Source organism: Fulmarus glacialis, unplaced genomic scaffold, assembly GCF_000690835.1.
Source record: "Fulmarus glacialis isolate BGI_N327 unplaced genomic scaffold, ASM69083v1 scaffold17283, whole genome shotgun sequence".
NCBI classification, from domain to species: Eukaryota; Metazoa; Chordata; class Aves; order Procellariiformes; family Procellariidae; genus Fulmarus; species Fulmarus glacialis.
This window is the reverse complement of record NW_009202476.1, coordinates 1-14,752: the sequence shown is the minus strand read 5'-3', so window position 1 is coordinate 14,752 and position 14,752 is coordinate 1. Positions and strand designations below refer to the sequence as shown.

The 14,752-nt window shown below is 43.3% G+C and overlaps 1 protein-coding gene across 1 annotated transcript in view; it reads left to right on the top strand.

The window, feature by feature from the left end:
* The window catches only part of CRTAM (cytotoxic and regulatory T cell molecule), a 14,305-nt gene extending 656 nt beyond the window's left edge, over window positions 1–13,649 (top strand). Inside the window, exons 2-13 of the mRNA XM_009574309.1 lie at window positions 2,651–2,797; window positions 5,448–5,600; window positions 5,814–5,945; window positions 8,981–9,151; window positions 9,717–9,788; window positions 9,920–9,985; window positions 10,217–10,324; window positions 11,067–11,138; window positions 11,646–11,750; window positions 12,162–12,308; window positions 12,692–12,775; window positions 13,519–13,649. Of these exons, the coding sequence (XP_009572604.1) occupies window positions 2,651–2,797; window positions 5,448–5,600; window positions 5,814–5,945; window positions 8,981–9,151; window positions 9,717–9,788; window positions 9,920–9,985; window positions 10,217–10,324; window positions 11,067–11,138; window positions 11,646–11,750; window positions 12,162–12,308; window positions 12,692–12,775; window positions 13,519–13,649 (1,388 nt within the window). The remainder of the gene's footprint in view (window positions 1–2,650; window positions 2,798–5,447; window positions 5,601–5,813; window positions 5,946–8,980; window positions 9,152–9,716; window positions 9,789–9,919; window positions 9,986–10,216; window positions 10,325–11,066; window positions 11,139–11,645; window positions 11,751–12,161; window positions 12,309–12,691; window positions 12,776–13,518) is intronic.
* Window positions 13,650–14,752: the final 1,103 nt, after the last annotated feature.

The window sequence follows — 14,752 nt, the reverse complement described above, 5'->3', positions numbered from 1 at the left end:
GGCACGCACGAGCCTGGTGCTGGCCGAAGCAATAGTCCCTCTCCCTTCTTAACAAATGCTGGAGCAGAAACCATAGCAGTGCTATTGCTGACACTTTGCTAATACTCTCACACACAAATGTATTGTTAACAGAGGCTACATCAAATCTCAGTGTCTAAACAGCAACAAAGCATTCTGTAATGCCGTATGCTTAGGATATTTCATTACCATTGATCGTGTTTAACAGAAGCCAGGCCTTAAGGAGCTGTCAGTTATATTCTAGCTGAACTAGCACTTGCAGTGCCCTTTAGCCTTGCTCCAAATCAGCAGCTTCTACTCTGAGCGTACAACCCCGCTTCCCCCAATACTGCCACAGACTCCTGCATGATGAATTTGTACCTGCCCTTGGCCATCACAATTAATTCAGACTCCCACTCGCAGGTCAGCAGCCACAGGTCAAAAATAACTCATTAAACAGGATGTCTCTATAGGCTACAGTCCTAAAGGTAACTCTGAAACGATGCATTGAGTGCAATCACCGCAACAAGTTCTCTGTGCACTTTCTGATGGCTAAAATAATAGCAACCAGAGGCATGAACCATTCTGCTCAGTTGCATCCTGCAATTTCTAGCAAGAAATTGTTGCCCTTTCTTGCCAAGAAGGTGGATATGTCACTGTACTTGATGCCAGACTAATTTTTCCAAGTAGTCAGGGCACCTGGGATCCACACGGTACAAGAACCACTGTCCTCGGAGGTGGCATAAGAGCATCTCCCACGCCCCAATGACTGTACTGTGGTGGGCTTCGGTGGCTTGAAGACCACAGCCACGTCAAACTGCCCCCTACACAAGGAAGGAAATTTGACCTGTGAGTCATGGTCTGAATGAAGCCATGGTCTCTCATGGAAATTACAAATATGCTCTGTTCTGGGGGCTGCTTTTTTCTGTTTTAGAAAAGCAAGCAACACCCCCACCTTTTCTTGTTCAGTCTTGCTGCTCTCATCTCAAAAGGTGCGACTTGAAAGACCCCACACTGCTGTTAGCGACAGGAAACCGTCACTACAAAAAAATTCAGAAGGGCCCCATGAAAAAAACCACAGACAAGGCCCTCTCTGCTACCTTAACAACATGCACCTCCTGACGCGGGTCTTCACAAGTGGAACCCGTGCAAGGAGGTCTTCCTTTTCTACCTCTCCTCTGCAAATGACCCCCATGTGGCACAAGCCCCGAGAAACCAGCAGAGACACTAACCCTTGGAAATGGAGGTGGAATCAAGAGGAAATATAAGCCAAAGGCACTGATGTGCCATATGTGATGATAAATCAGTTACGGCTACTCTAAGTTCAACAGGGCGTCACCGGTGTACAGCAATTCAGTCGAACCTGGCCTGTGGTGTCTCCTGGCTCCGTGCAGTAAGGATAGACAGCAGATCTGTATTGCAGTTTCTCCTTAGCTAAAGCAGCATACATCATACTTACAAATTCGGAAGTGAAAACATTGACATATTACAAGGAAATCTCTTCTATAGGCTTACAGGGTCCAAAGACTAGTTAGTGAAGAAAGAGAAGAGGTCCATGGTGTACTTGCTATTTGTGAAGTCCCAAGCTACATCACTGACCATTCTTCCATGCCACTTCTGGGCCAGGAAATGTCATGTGTGCTCAACTCAAGGGTGAGACATGGGATCCCCGTGGGAAACTACTGTCTTACAGGAAGACAAGTCCTTCCTCTGATTTTAGTAGTAAAAGATCAGGTCCGGCAAGAATAGCCCCACAATAGCTTCATTTCTGGTATATTTTAAAATGCTTTTAAGAAAATGAAAAGCTTTCCTGAAGCCCAAAAAGATTCATTTCCCCAAACTGCAGTGCTAATGTATGCAGTAGGAACCTGCAGCAGACAACTACCTGGAAAATAAAATCAAAACACACAAAACAGGAATGAAAAATAAAACCCTCTTACTGCCTATTAACTCTGACCCAGGCACTACTCTTAGTAATTTTTCCAGGGCATGCTTTTTTCTGGAGAGGGCAATTCATTCCAGGTCATCAAATATTTTCACAAAGTGTATTATATATCTTAGAATGTCTGGAGAGAAAAAGACACTTTACTGCATGTCTGTAAAATGAACTGGAAGGAGAGAGAATGAAATTTCATTTTAGTAACCTGTGCCAGACCAGGTTTGCTGATCCTGCCTGCGAAAGAAGTTTCAAGGCAGTTCAAAGCAGCTGCAGCATTACACTTGCTGAATAAAAAAGCCTCATTTTTCAGAGGTGCTGATCATTCACTGCTCACTCAGGTTCAACAGCTCCAGAGTGGAACATGGAATAATGGAAATTAATTATTGTGTTAACATACAGGGAAAACGTGCATTAAAAGGGTCTGCTATCAATTCTTCAATGGCTTGCGTGAAATAACATCCAATAACTAAATCTGGTTGCGCTGGCAGGTGAAGATCACAAATCTTTGGTACAAGTCTTACCGAGTGACTGTGATGACCTATCTAATGACTGTGATTTATTTACATCAGTACAATCACACTGGCGAGTTTCCTAATGTAGAAAAACTTTTACACCCTTGAAAAAAGGAAAGTTGACATATTACTCTGTGCAAAACATTGTCACTTTACTTCATGTCACATTTTAATACTTGTTTTTTCCCCTCATCTCTGGCAGGGGATTTTCCAGGAGCTAGCAGTGAAACTGTAACTCTAAAGGAAGAAGAGGACCTAAATCTCCGCTGCACCCTCAGCAGTGATGATGGTTCTGCCCGGCAGTGGTTAAACCCTCACGGGTTTGCAATTTTTCTGAACTCCCAGCGGGGTAAGTGTGAAAACTGAATGCAGCACTTTCTACATGGGGCTGGAGGGTCACTCAGGAGTGGGCTTTCCCAGCTCTCACCCATGGCCAGTCTTGACTCACCTGCTACCCAACCGCTTGAGATGTTTTTTCATTCAGCCCCTTTCTGACAGGAAGCTGATGAAATGGAAACCCCCACAAGAGTGGTCTGGCACTAGAGCTTTTAGCAATGAACTGTAGTTACCACCAGCACCAAGAGATTAGCACAAAACCCCACTCTTGCCTTACAAGAGAGACAGGAGTGGACGTGCCTGAAAGCCCTGGGTACTCTTCTGCTCATCAGGGAATTCAATGTAGTGCATAATGAGGAAATTTTTAGAAAACAAGCAGTGATTTCTAGTATGTGCTGACAAAGCCAAAGTTACAATTCTTGTGTTCCCTTCCACTCCCTACACATCTTATCTCTCTGTCCATATCTCTCCTCTTGTTGGTCCAAATTCAACAGCTCTGCAAGATGAGGACTGCCTTAGTCTTCCCCATTTGTACAGAGCCTAGTCAGCATCCCTGCTTGTTAAAGCCTTTAGGCTTTAATGATAATGACTAGGGTTTATCCAAATGATGTTGGGTACCCAGCTCATATTGAAACTGCAATATGAGTTTCAAGTGACCTCTTCAATTGCTCTGGGAATCCCAGCCACCGGGTCTTGCCACCTGCATCAAACCAGCATACTAGTATTTCCTGCAAGTATTGCCAATATTTCTGAATGGACAATGTCATGAGTAACTGTTGCTCCTATTTACTCAGTTAGAAGAGCAAGTGGGATGAGTGTTCATTAGCAATTTTAAATGACACACACATGTATGTATTAGGAACTGTTTCCTGTGGAATCCAGGATCCCGAGTTCAGTACTCTCAGTACAGTGCATATGAACCATTAGATTCAAATGGGATCCAAAAAACCTCAATGCTGAGCCCCCGACAGCTAATCAATATGGGAAACAGGGCTATTGCAACCTGCTCTGTGCTGCTTTAACATACAGGCTTCCAAAAACCACAGCAGGCTATGGCAGGGGTTCCTCTCTCCTGTTGTAGTCTGTTAGTCGAATCACACCCAAGAACTGCAAGACCTAGGAGGAATTCCCTTCTCCATCAGTTATCTCTATTTGTGACATATATGTATGTTCTCAGTATTTTACACCGCAGAGGTAGATGAGAGTAGCAAGAATCCCTTCGTTTATGCGAGTTCTCTACAGCACCGCCATCTTTTAATGGCTCTAGCCCTCTTGATGCTTAAAGTTCTGCTGAGTTGACCCAGCAATTTAATAAGTAACATACCCATGGATATCTATAGGAACAGACTCTAACCCAAGTGAACAAAACAGTATCTGTCTTAAATCAGCTGAGGATTCAGCCCATAGTTTCAACATCCCACAATTATGCTTCAGTAAGACGCATGATGTAAGACCCACAAGGACTAGAGTTTGCAAAGCATGTGGATCCTTGATAAGTCCGATACACTGAATTTTTTTCCTTTTACAACACAGAAGAAAACCATCCTCATTTAGAAAGAAACCAAGCTTTACATTATGCACAGAAATCTTAATTTTTTATTCTGAATCACCACTGTGAATCTCTGTCACATTGCTTCTCCAATAAACCACTTCGTGAATCAGTTCCCTCCAGTCTCACTGTAGGTAAAAATATGACAAGCTAGCTACAAGTCTTACATCATGGTGATTTCAAAATTCTTTAATATTTAATAACTTCCATAAATTATAGTACTGCTGTGATTTTCTCCCAACTCCGCATTTTTACAAGACCTCAGCTAAAAAAATTAAAAATAAAAAGACAGTTTTGGAGGTCTTTGTCTCCCTAATGACTGATACACATGCCCAGTTTCAGTTCAAATTAAGGGCAGAAAGTTACACTTTCCGTGCTGTGATTGTGGGAAAAGTCCATGTGACTGGCTGGCCTGACCCTGAGGACTCCCATGGGTCAACCAGCAGGAGGAATGAAGCAAAGACTAGAAAGTTGAGAGGGAGAAAGGGGACTGTACAGCAGAGTACAGATATCCTAGGAGATGGTCTCATTAAAATCAAGGTAATTAGTCAAGGATAGGCGAAGCGAAACAGCCAATTAATAAGCAGTTAATGAAGAGGTGTGTGCTGACCATAGCGTTCATTTATATATCACAAAATACACCCAAAGAGGGGAAGTGATTTTTTCAAGGCCAAATAAAGGCTTGGGGAATGGGGAAGAGAAAGGTCCTCAGTTTATGCATCTATGCTCTATATTCAAAGGTCATACTACTTTTCTAACCACATATCATGTCCTCACCCCCAATGTTTGCTTATATTTATCCATCTAGAACCCAAAGAATCCAAATTGCTATAATACCTGGGAACACAGGAACAAGACCCCCTGAAAATAAAAGTGAGAAAAACCATGACATTTTCCCCGCTGGCAGCACACATTCCCTTCTTCAGTTTACTGCTGCCTCTGTACTAGCGCAGCACCAGCTAGGAATGCTTTGTGCTAGAACTGCTCCCTTACGTCAAGTGTTGATGAATTAAAAAAAATGCAATAAAGAAAACTATCCTCATTCATTACTGCTTATCTGTCTTCCTCTTATGTACCAACACACACAGCATGCTGGGTTTTTTTTTCCTTACAGCTTTAAGAGATCAGAGGTACAAACTTACGCATTATTCAAAGGATGAATTATCCATCCAACTGTCTAACGTAACAGTGCACGATGAAGGTGTATATAAATGCTTCTACTACGGCATCCCGTTCAAAAGCAAGAACAAGACTGTTGAGGTATTAGGTAAGTTCCTTCACCTACTTTGCTCCAGAGGAGCAGAACAACAAAGCCAGCTCCTCAACTCCAGACCTGCATTTTTACATGCAATTGTACGGTGCTTAACACAAGATAAGCCTGGTCTTAGCTCAGTCCCCCCAAATAATGCTATGTATGCAGCCATTCATAAAACCAAGTAGAAAGATGTACTATAACTGATTCTAAATCTTCTTGCTGCAGCTGCTCCTTCTAATCCAGTACTGGAAGTGTCCCGAGACACAGAAAGAAGCATTACACTGTCTTGCTATACCCAAGGATGTAAACCACAGCCCCAGATTACCTGGCTGTTGGACAACGGGATTGAGCTCCCTGGTAAGTGTTAAAGGACCAGGGATTCATTACTAACAATTTCTTCTCATCAGCCTTGGGCACGTTTAAAAATATTGGAGGGTGCAACACCTTCTGCAACAAATCAGCTGGGACTACCACTCATTCTCCACTCATTTAGTACAACTTGGCCCCCATGGTGCCGGTTTGGAGAAAAGTCAGCACTAAATTCCAGTGTTTGTGCAAGGGAGAGGGCTCATCTGCCTTGCTCACATTCAGTGCAGAACAGCAGCACTCGGCACCAAAATCCCCTGAGAGTCTGGAGTGAAATTCCATTGAAATAAAACGAAACCAAAACTCTGGAGGCACAATTTTCAAAGCCCGATATAAAGTCAGTTAACAAATCCATTCCATTTCCATGTTGTGACCAGTAGACAGATTTTCCTCAGCTTTGCTGACCAGCTCACACACACACCAGCAGCCTTTCTCTCTCATTAATTTGTTCAGAGCCAGACAGCTCACTAGCAGAAGCAAGAAGAGAGCTCAGGAAACACAGCCTTGCGAGGCTCTCCCCAGTGAGAGGTCTGCACACATCTGGGTGGACGCACATGAGGAGGAATGGAGCCACCACGCAGCTCGATTTAACTTGTGTACTATATAAACAGCTGCTTTGAAGGCCATGTTCTAATAATAGCTACCTTATTAGCTGCAACTGTAGCACGGTAGAGAGGAAATGCACATCCGTGTCGAAGTGTGAGGAAAATACCCATAGATGCAAATGTATTTTCTTTCACGTATTAACAAGCTCTTATTTCTATTTTGTATCATCAAGCAACATAAAACTTAGCCTGTAATATCCCCCCCCCGATAGCTTTCTTAACTAAGAGATCTAGAAAACAACAGAGAAGTGTGCTGGCCGGAATATAGCTAGAAATCAAGACTAAAGAAAGAAATCCAGGCTGCCAGATACACAGGCATTAATGCAACCACATAAAGCCCTATGCTTAAGAGAATTGCACTCAGGGGAAATAGCATAGCTGGTAAGTGAGCCACGTGAAAGCCAGGGCAGAGAGCTATCTGCGATTGCAGGGGAACGGTGCTCTGGAGCCATGCATGGGTCTTGGAAAAGCAGGTTCTAAAATCCTGCATGTCTTTAGGAAGAGCTGGGCTGCATGTGACTGTAAGGGCTTGGGGGAATACCAGCTGTAAAGTTGTGAAGAGTTCAGGGAAGCAGTATATCACCTCTAAGTTTTTATATACATTTTTCCTAGTGTTCTTCTAAAAACAGGGGTTTCCTTAAACTTGAAACAACCTCAGTTCTGGCCTGATAAAGTGTATTGCTTGTACCATCACAACACACAACTCAGACACTAAATACCTCCCACAATACATAAAGCCAGCCATGCGCTTCTCCACTTATTTTAACAAAAACCTATGCTTACCTTTCTCTCCTCCTCGCCTTCGTGTCGGCCATTAGAGCAAGCCACAGTGGTGAGAAGGACCTGACCTCCGACCTCCAAACTCCCACCTCAGGCCCCGCAGGCCCCGGGGAACGCCATCAGGCCCCAGAGGGCCTGTGCTGCCTCTGGTCGGCCTCATCTGGGTCTGGTTTTCAGAGGGAGGAATATTTGCTTGAAGAGGTGCTGATTTCACCTGCTTGTGGCAGACACAAATTAAAATGCTTGAAAGGAAAAAATAACTGTCCTAATTCAGTGTTTCTCAAACTTTCTGCACGTACCTTTCCTTCTTTTTGCAGGTGACTGCCTTTGAGTAACACTTCTTTCTCCCCCTTCCATTCTCAGCTTTAATCACTTACTGCAAATATTTATACTAATTATAAAAGAGCTAATACACCTTAATTACCGGCAGCACCTCAGTTTCACCAGGGCTCAGCAGGGGTGAACCAGCTGTAATTACTGAGCTGTTGCTGACAAAGATTATTTCCTTCCTAGCAAAAACACTTTGAAATCCTTTTGAGCTCTTATGTGACCCTGCTGGGGATGGAAAAGAGGGTTGAGAAATACTGGTCTATGTGATACAGCAAGTCATCTGTAAAGACTAATTTGGAAACAAGGAATTTCTTTCATTTAAGAAGTAAGGGTGTTACCAAGGGTAACAGATCAAGAGAAGGCATCAGTTTGTTTCCAGAGAACCTCTACATTAAACAGGCTGTAGAAATTATTGTGCCACTATGGGCATTTAAGGTAAACATCTGAAAAAACCTCTCTCTCCACCAGAGCTATTCAAACACGTCTCTCTGTGTCACATGAAATACATCTTTATTTTTCCATATCGTATAAATGAGTAGAAGTCAGTATTACCTAGAGGACTAGGAACTAGTCCTCAGACAAGTTACATGGCGTGCTCTAATTCATTATGGCAAGGCAATTAATCTTTGTGTTTAACTTCCCCCAGCTGCAAAAAGGGAAGAGTCAAACCAAATCCCTCAAAAGAGGGATGATGGAGGACTTGTACAGGATTTAATAGAGTTGTGCCAATGTGTATTTATTACAAATGTAAATATTGCACATTGATACAAATTTAACAACTTCTTTTCATGTTTAGGGTAACAAATCCACAGCTACTAAAACACAAATTCAGTGCCCTTGGATATCACATAGCAGAATCAGAACTTTTTTAGATCTCGATTGTGCTGCAAAAGGGCAGGTCCTTGCCCCGAGGCTCCCCGCTGCGGGCCCTGCGTGGCTGTGGCACACAGCAAAGCAATTTATTCCGTTCAGTAAGGACCAAAAGTGCCGGTGGGTGTTTGGACATTTCGTCACGGTCCTGCAGAGTACCACAGGGGAATTTCCCGATGTGAGTCGTGAAACCAAGCAGAGGTTTTGGGTTGAGCGCAGGAGGTGCAGCGAGGTCTGCACTTAAACAACTGCCGAGGAGGAAAACATGACCTTGCTGCCTTTGGGCTCCCATGTAATCCATTTACACAATGAACCACTTGTGCACAGTAATCACGTGCTGCTTTAGCACAGGAAAGTAATGCAGATTGCGCCTGGAAGGTTTTTCATTAAATTGCTCTTGACTAGAAAGCACTTAAATATTTTCTTCCAATGGGTATATAGGTGACACTAAGCACAAGTTAGAAGCTGATGGGAAGAAATGGACCACAAACAGCACACTGACAGTCCTCGCCTATGGGCCCAATTCAACAGCCAGCTGCATTGTTCACCACCAAGCACTAAGAGAAGAGAAGCTGATGGCGTCTTACCGGTTTGAGGATCTCCCTAGGACGGGTACTGCAGGCTCCTTCAGCAGAGGCTATCCCATTTTACCACTCTCAAGTGGTGAAAGTTGTGCAGATACATATGCAAAGCTGAAGCCCATAGTCTACTCCCCCATGCGTGGAATCTATTTTTAAATGAGAGGGCTACCTGGGGCAAAGAAAGAACTCCAAACTAAGATTTTGGGGCTTTTTCCTGCTTCTTGACTACCTTAAAATTCATTAAACATTAAGCCACAGCAGCTCAGGCAAGTCATTCCCCAATGCTGCTGCTAGAATTCAGGTGATGTTTGTCCTAAAGCTTTAAAGATAACTCAAAGTTCATGTTCTCAAAAAGCTGTGAGCTTCCCATGTCTTCTGTGTATTAGACACATCCACCTGGAAAGCAGGGTGTAAATATTGTAAATTAACACTGAAGCCAATTGTCTAATAATTCTCAGAGTGGAGTTCGCCTTCCGCCTATCTACTCATCTTTAGGATGGATCTAATTATTCTTACTTCATTCTTCCTTAGATTGCTTGATTCAACAAATGCTTATAAAGTTCTCTGAAAGTTGTACTGTTGTTGGGTTTTTTCAGTGACAAATACAAATCCTGCACCAGCTGCACTAGAGGTGGATACGCATGTCTCTGAGAGCGAGCAATCTACAGGTAGGCATTAACTGCTTGGCCTCTTTTTAATTAATGCATAGGTCAGATAAACACAGCATCTATCACCAGTTGCCATCAGCACTGAGGGACATTTTGCACAGCCTTCAGAACAGCTTTGTTTTTTTCCACAGTGACCGCAGCAGTGTCAGATCTGAACAGCAGCACAGCCTCCGCTCCATGCTACCCACAGCATACTGGTTAAGGGTTTCACTTTCATTTTTTTCCTCATTTCATAGCGTTAAATACATTCAGAGGACAGGGAAGCTGAAGGTGGGAGGGTAGGACTGTAAGTCTAACCACTGATCAGATGGAGCACCCAAACAGTCCACAGCATGGAGCATACAGGGCAGGTCTCATTTTTCAAGGATCAGTTCAATGGCAAAGTGTGTCTTCTGATTTTTGTCTTGTTTGAGGGGGTTTCCCCTTAGAATCCAACCAACCAACCATCCCATCTGCAGTACCAGAGGATCCAGTAGTTACCAGCTCAGCGTCAACACCAACCCAGCAAAACCTCCAAACAGATGTCACATCTACTTGTAAGTTTGGTCTTAGTTACATGAATTTACCAAACCAGGACAGAAATGCTACTGAGAACAACATTACAAACAAGCATGTAACATAAAACACAGCATTTCTTCCTTGTGCGGGAAGCCCTCAGTTTTACAACCATGAAAGCAGACAAAGTCTCTCTGGTTAGATGCAGAAGAACATCAGCATTAGCAGCAGCAGCCAGACCGGCCACTATCCCAGCATGGTGTGAGTCCGGGCTGGGATTTCTCTGGACGGTTGCACTAGGTGGCACTGTGCAACAACGGTTATCTGTGAACATTGCAGGCTGCAGGTTGCAGTTACTGAACTGAGGAGTTGTTTCCAGCAGAAGAATTAAGAGCTCCACTGCCCAAGTTGGTTGGCCAAAACCCACCAAGGTGGGCACACACGCCTGCTTAGTGTGACGGGCCCTGCAGTGAAAAATCAATTGGCTGATTTAGAAATACATGAACTCGTTGTTTATATTTGTTTGAAAGTGCTACATCGATGATTACAAATGTCACAGAATGGCTACATCCTGATACACAACTCGTACATATGTTGATAAGCATACATTGAAAGCTTGAATCTTTTAACAGGACTTCCACTAAGTGTGCTTACATACCTGATATATGTAAGTTTTGGTAGACACGGCATGCATTATCATTTTAGTTTTACAAATCAATGGTAATTATACAAAGATACATTGCCTGTGTGCGTAAGAAAGTCAGAGCTCATCTCTCTGTGCAGGGTCCGAAGTAACGCCAGCTGCAGCAGGAAAGGAAGGATTGGCTGGTTCATTGAGTTATCGTGTCCCCAACGGTATGACCTTACATCATCAGACATGGGTGGCGGTGGCAAAGGTTGGGGATTCTCACACTGGGTGACTGCACCGCTGTGAGCAATGAAGACAGTAAAAGAGTGGTCGGGGATATGAATACAAAAAAAAAATCTGTTTTAAGGAAAAGGATACATGCTCATTCATGGTTTTGCAAGCAAGAGAAGCAAACTGATGGACAGGGAAAGCCCCAAAATGACCAAAGAGTCAAAGCTCAGCTTTGTTTTAATTTGGCTGTAAATGGGAACCATTGAGTTCAACAATGTGTAAGAGAGTCTGAGGATTTCCTGTTCATAAAGCTTAGATGGTCTTCAGATTAAAACGAAATACAGAGTTTCGTGTGAGCACAGAGCTTTAAGTCAAGGGCTCCAGAAGACCCTTTCTGCTGCAGTACCAGGTGCCCTGGACTTCAAAGCTACTGGGAGAATATGCATTTCTTAAGCATCCCTTTGTCCTTCAGAGAAATACTGTTCTCCTTTCCATTCCTCCAGGGACTGAAACAGCATTCAATGGCAATGTCACAGAAGAGGAACTTGCCAGGACAGAAGCCTCGCTACCAAGTGAAAATGTAACTGTGATTTCCATCATCACCTTTGGTAAGAACTCTTTAATCACAGCTTCCAAACATGCAATGAGTTTTCTTACATCAAGCTGGTTCTCTCTGACCACGTATCCACCTCCAAACCTTTTGTCAGTACACTAGGGTAATGCTGGCTTGCAATGTTGGGGAGAGACCACAGAAACAACCATTTTTATCATCTAGAAAAAAGCTAAATTTTACTGTTTGTTGTGCCAGAGCATGAGTCCACTGATTTCAATCAGTTTTTCTTGTTCATACAAGAAGAAAAAATTTGACCTCACATCCTAAAATTAAGTCCAATAAGGTGACTTCTGCTCTCCCACCATGTTCATTTGGCCTGGTCCAGGATATATCGTTCTTGTCTTAATTACCAGAGTCTCACAGGAAGCTATTTAACAACACAAACATACACTTGCCTCTTTTACAGAGCAAGATCAGAAATCTGAAGGCATCAAAAAGAAGGAGAATAATCTCTTGCTGCCGATCTTGGTGGCTGCTCTGATTTTCGTGCTGCTCATCATTGTCCTGCTTTTTATGAGGAAGCTGAAAAAAGCTCATGGAGTGTGGAAGAGAGGTGGGTGATGGCCCTGTCCGAGCAACTGCTGACACTGGTTTATTCAGAGGGGCCGGAGAGCTGAGGAGCCTGTTAAGCAGAGACAAGACACGGTTCCTCCAGCCACCCATTAGATGTCCTTCTCCCATAGACAGTGACTGTGACTTGTGGCAAAGAACTATTGAAGAGTCCCTGTAACTGATGGCCTCGGGCCACACTTCAGCTGACATGAGGTGCCACAAAAGCCAATGAAACTGTTGTCTTAAGCATCTCTCTTAGATGGTCAGGATGATTGAACCCCCATTTTAATAACTAGTCTCTCAGGATTTTTATGCTTAAGGCAGAGAGTGAGGAATAGTCATGGAAAAATCTCATCATCTTAATTACATTTGTTTTCTGCACAGAAAATGATGTTTCAGAGCAGACACTGGAGAGTTATAAATCCAAATCTAATGAAGACAGTCCAGGCCACGAGAAGAATGGACATGGTAAAAAGCTTTAACCAATATAAACTAATTCCTGTTAGAACATTGCTATTGACCACAGCCAGAGCAGATTGCAGTCAAGCTTACTATACAGAGATATTTGCAAATTGCATGTTTTGAACCTGAATATTCCAAACCCAAACCTTTCATACCCGGAGGTCCACCACAGATATTATAGCTTCAGCAAGAGTGATGCAGAACCACACAAAATGAAAATCATTGCTTTTTATTTGATAGGTTAGACTGAATAATCACAATGGGTTTATGTAGTTTCTAAATATAATCTACTGAAACACTATTAAAAACAGTACGCATGGTATGTACCAGGAATGCTACTATTGTTAAACTGTCCTGAACAGCTCTCATCTGATTTCACCACCAACAAAACATCAGTGCTTCATCAGTCCTGACCTCAGCCAGTGACTACAGAAGGAGGCAGCTCTGTCAGGCCTCTCAGCTGGGGTAGTTCTGCTCCACACTTGGACTTTTGTCTAAACAAAGGCAGCTTTCGGCAGGTGAATAAGCCCAGTTGGCAAAAATGAGGGAACTTTGCCAACATCTTTCAACATGAGTTTATTCCAGCATCTAAACTGCATTAAAAGAGAAAGGGGCTCGTAATTATTGTCAAAATATTTTCAAAACTTTCCTTCTTTTTCAAATATTTTTAAATACAAAATATTTAAACCATGCAGGTACGCCCCCCCCCCCTTTACAAAATCAGTAATAAATGTGTGTTTATCTTTCAGTTGTCAATCAGAAGTCCAACGTGCAATATGTAACAGAAGGATATGTGGAAACAACACAGAAGAATCCACGAGACAAAAACATTGCAACAAGTGAGAAACTGTTTGGATGTGGAAGGGACATGGATGTATAGCAATGGCAAACCTGTACAATGTGCAGAAACACCGCTGTTTCCTGATATTGATATTACAGTATTCAGATATCAATATGATTTCAAGGAGAACAGAAGTACAAAGAGCTACCCTCAATCCAAAAGATAGTTTGGACTACTTTTCTTTAAAAAGCGGGACAGGTAGATGGGACCAGCACTCCTAGAAACCTATTAGCAATGAACACTCTGATTTACCTGTAATCCTCAGAGGATTTAATCAACCATTGCCAGAAATAGAGCTCATTGATCCCACCTCAGGTCCTATCAGCAATTAGGGTCCTGGCAAGGGAACACGCAATTAGCCACAAGGACCGCAGGATATGAAGATATTCATGTAATGCTTTGGCCGCCTCCTCTGCAAGCACGGGACTGAGCAGGAAACCCTGGGAGATGCAAACCAGCTGGGACTTGTATTATCTCATTCTGACCCCAAACATCTAGGTGTATTTAACCAAGCAGGAAAGACCCTGATGTCCAAGCTGTTTAAAAAAAAAAAGGTTTGTCCTTGCTAGAGCTTCAGCCTCCGTTTCTCACCTGCACAACGATAACATCACTCTCTGCTGTGCACGGCTGCGTCAGCACCACTCTGCAAGGGGCTCTGAAACCAAAACATTTGGGTGCTACAACTGTACAGTCTCCCACACCGCATAAGCTGCCAGGGGTGTTACTGAGAATATGGAATTCTTCAAACAAGGGGTTGGCAAAGGTGAAGAGGAAGGGCAGTGTTACACATGGGACTCCCCAAATCCAGGGACAAAGTCACTTGCCTGCCAGCGGGCAAGCTAGGAGAATTGCCGAGACATTACATCTGCAGACCCCGTGATGCCATCACCGGGAACCTCTTCTGTTGCAGAAAGATAAAACTGAATTCCTAAAATAAAGGAAATTTACATTACAACAGAAAGCTGTATTAATTTTTCTCGTTAGAGATGATTATTTCTCACTAGAAGTAAGAAAAATGCGGAAAACTGGTTTCGAATCGGAATTAAATAAATTCCCGTGCAGCGACTGTTGGGAATAATTTCATTTTCAAGCCCTGCAGCCCCTCGCCCAGCCCGGCCGCTACCACGCTCCCCGCGGGGGGG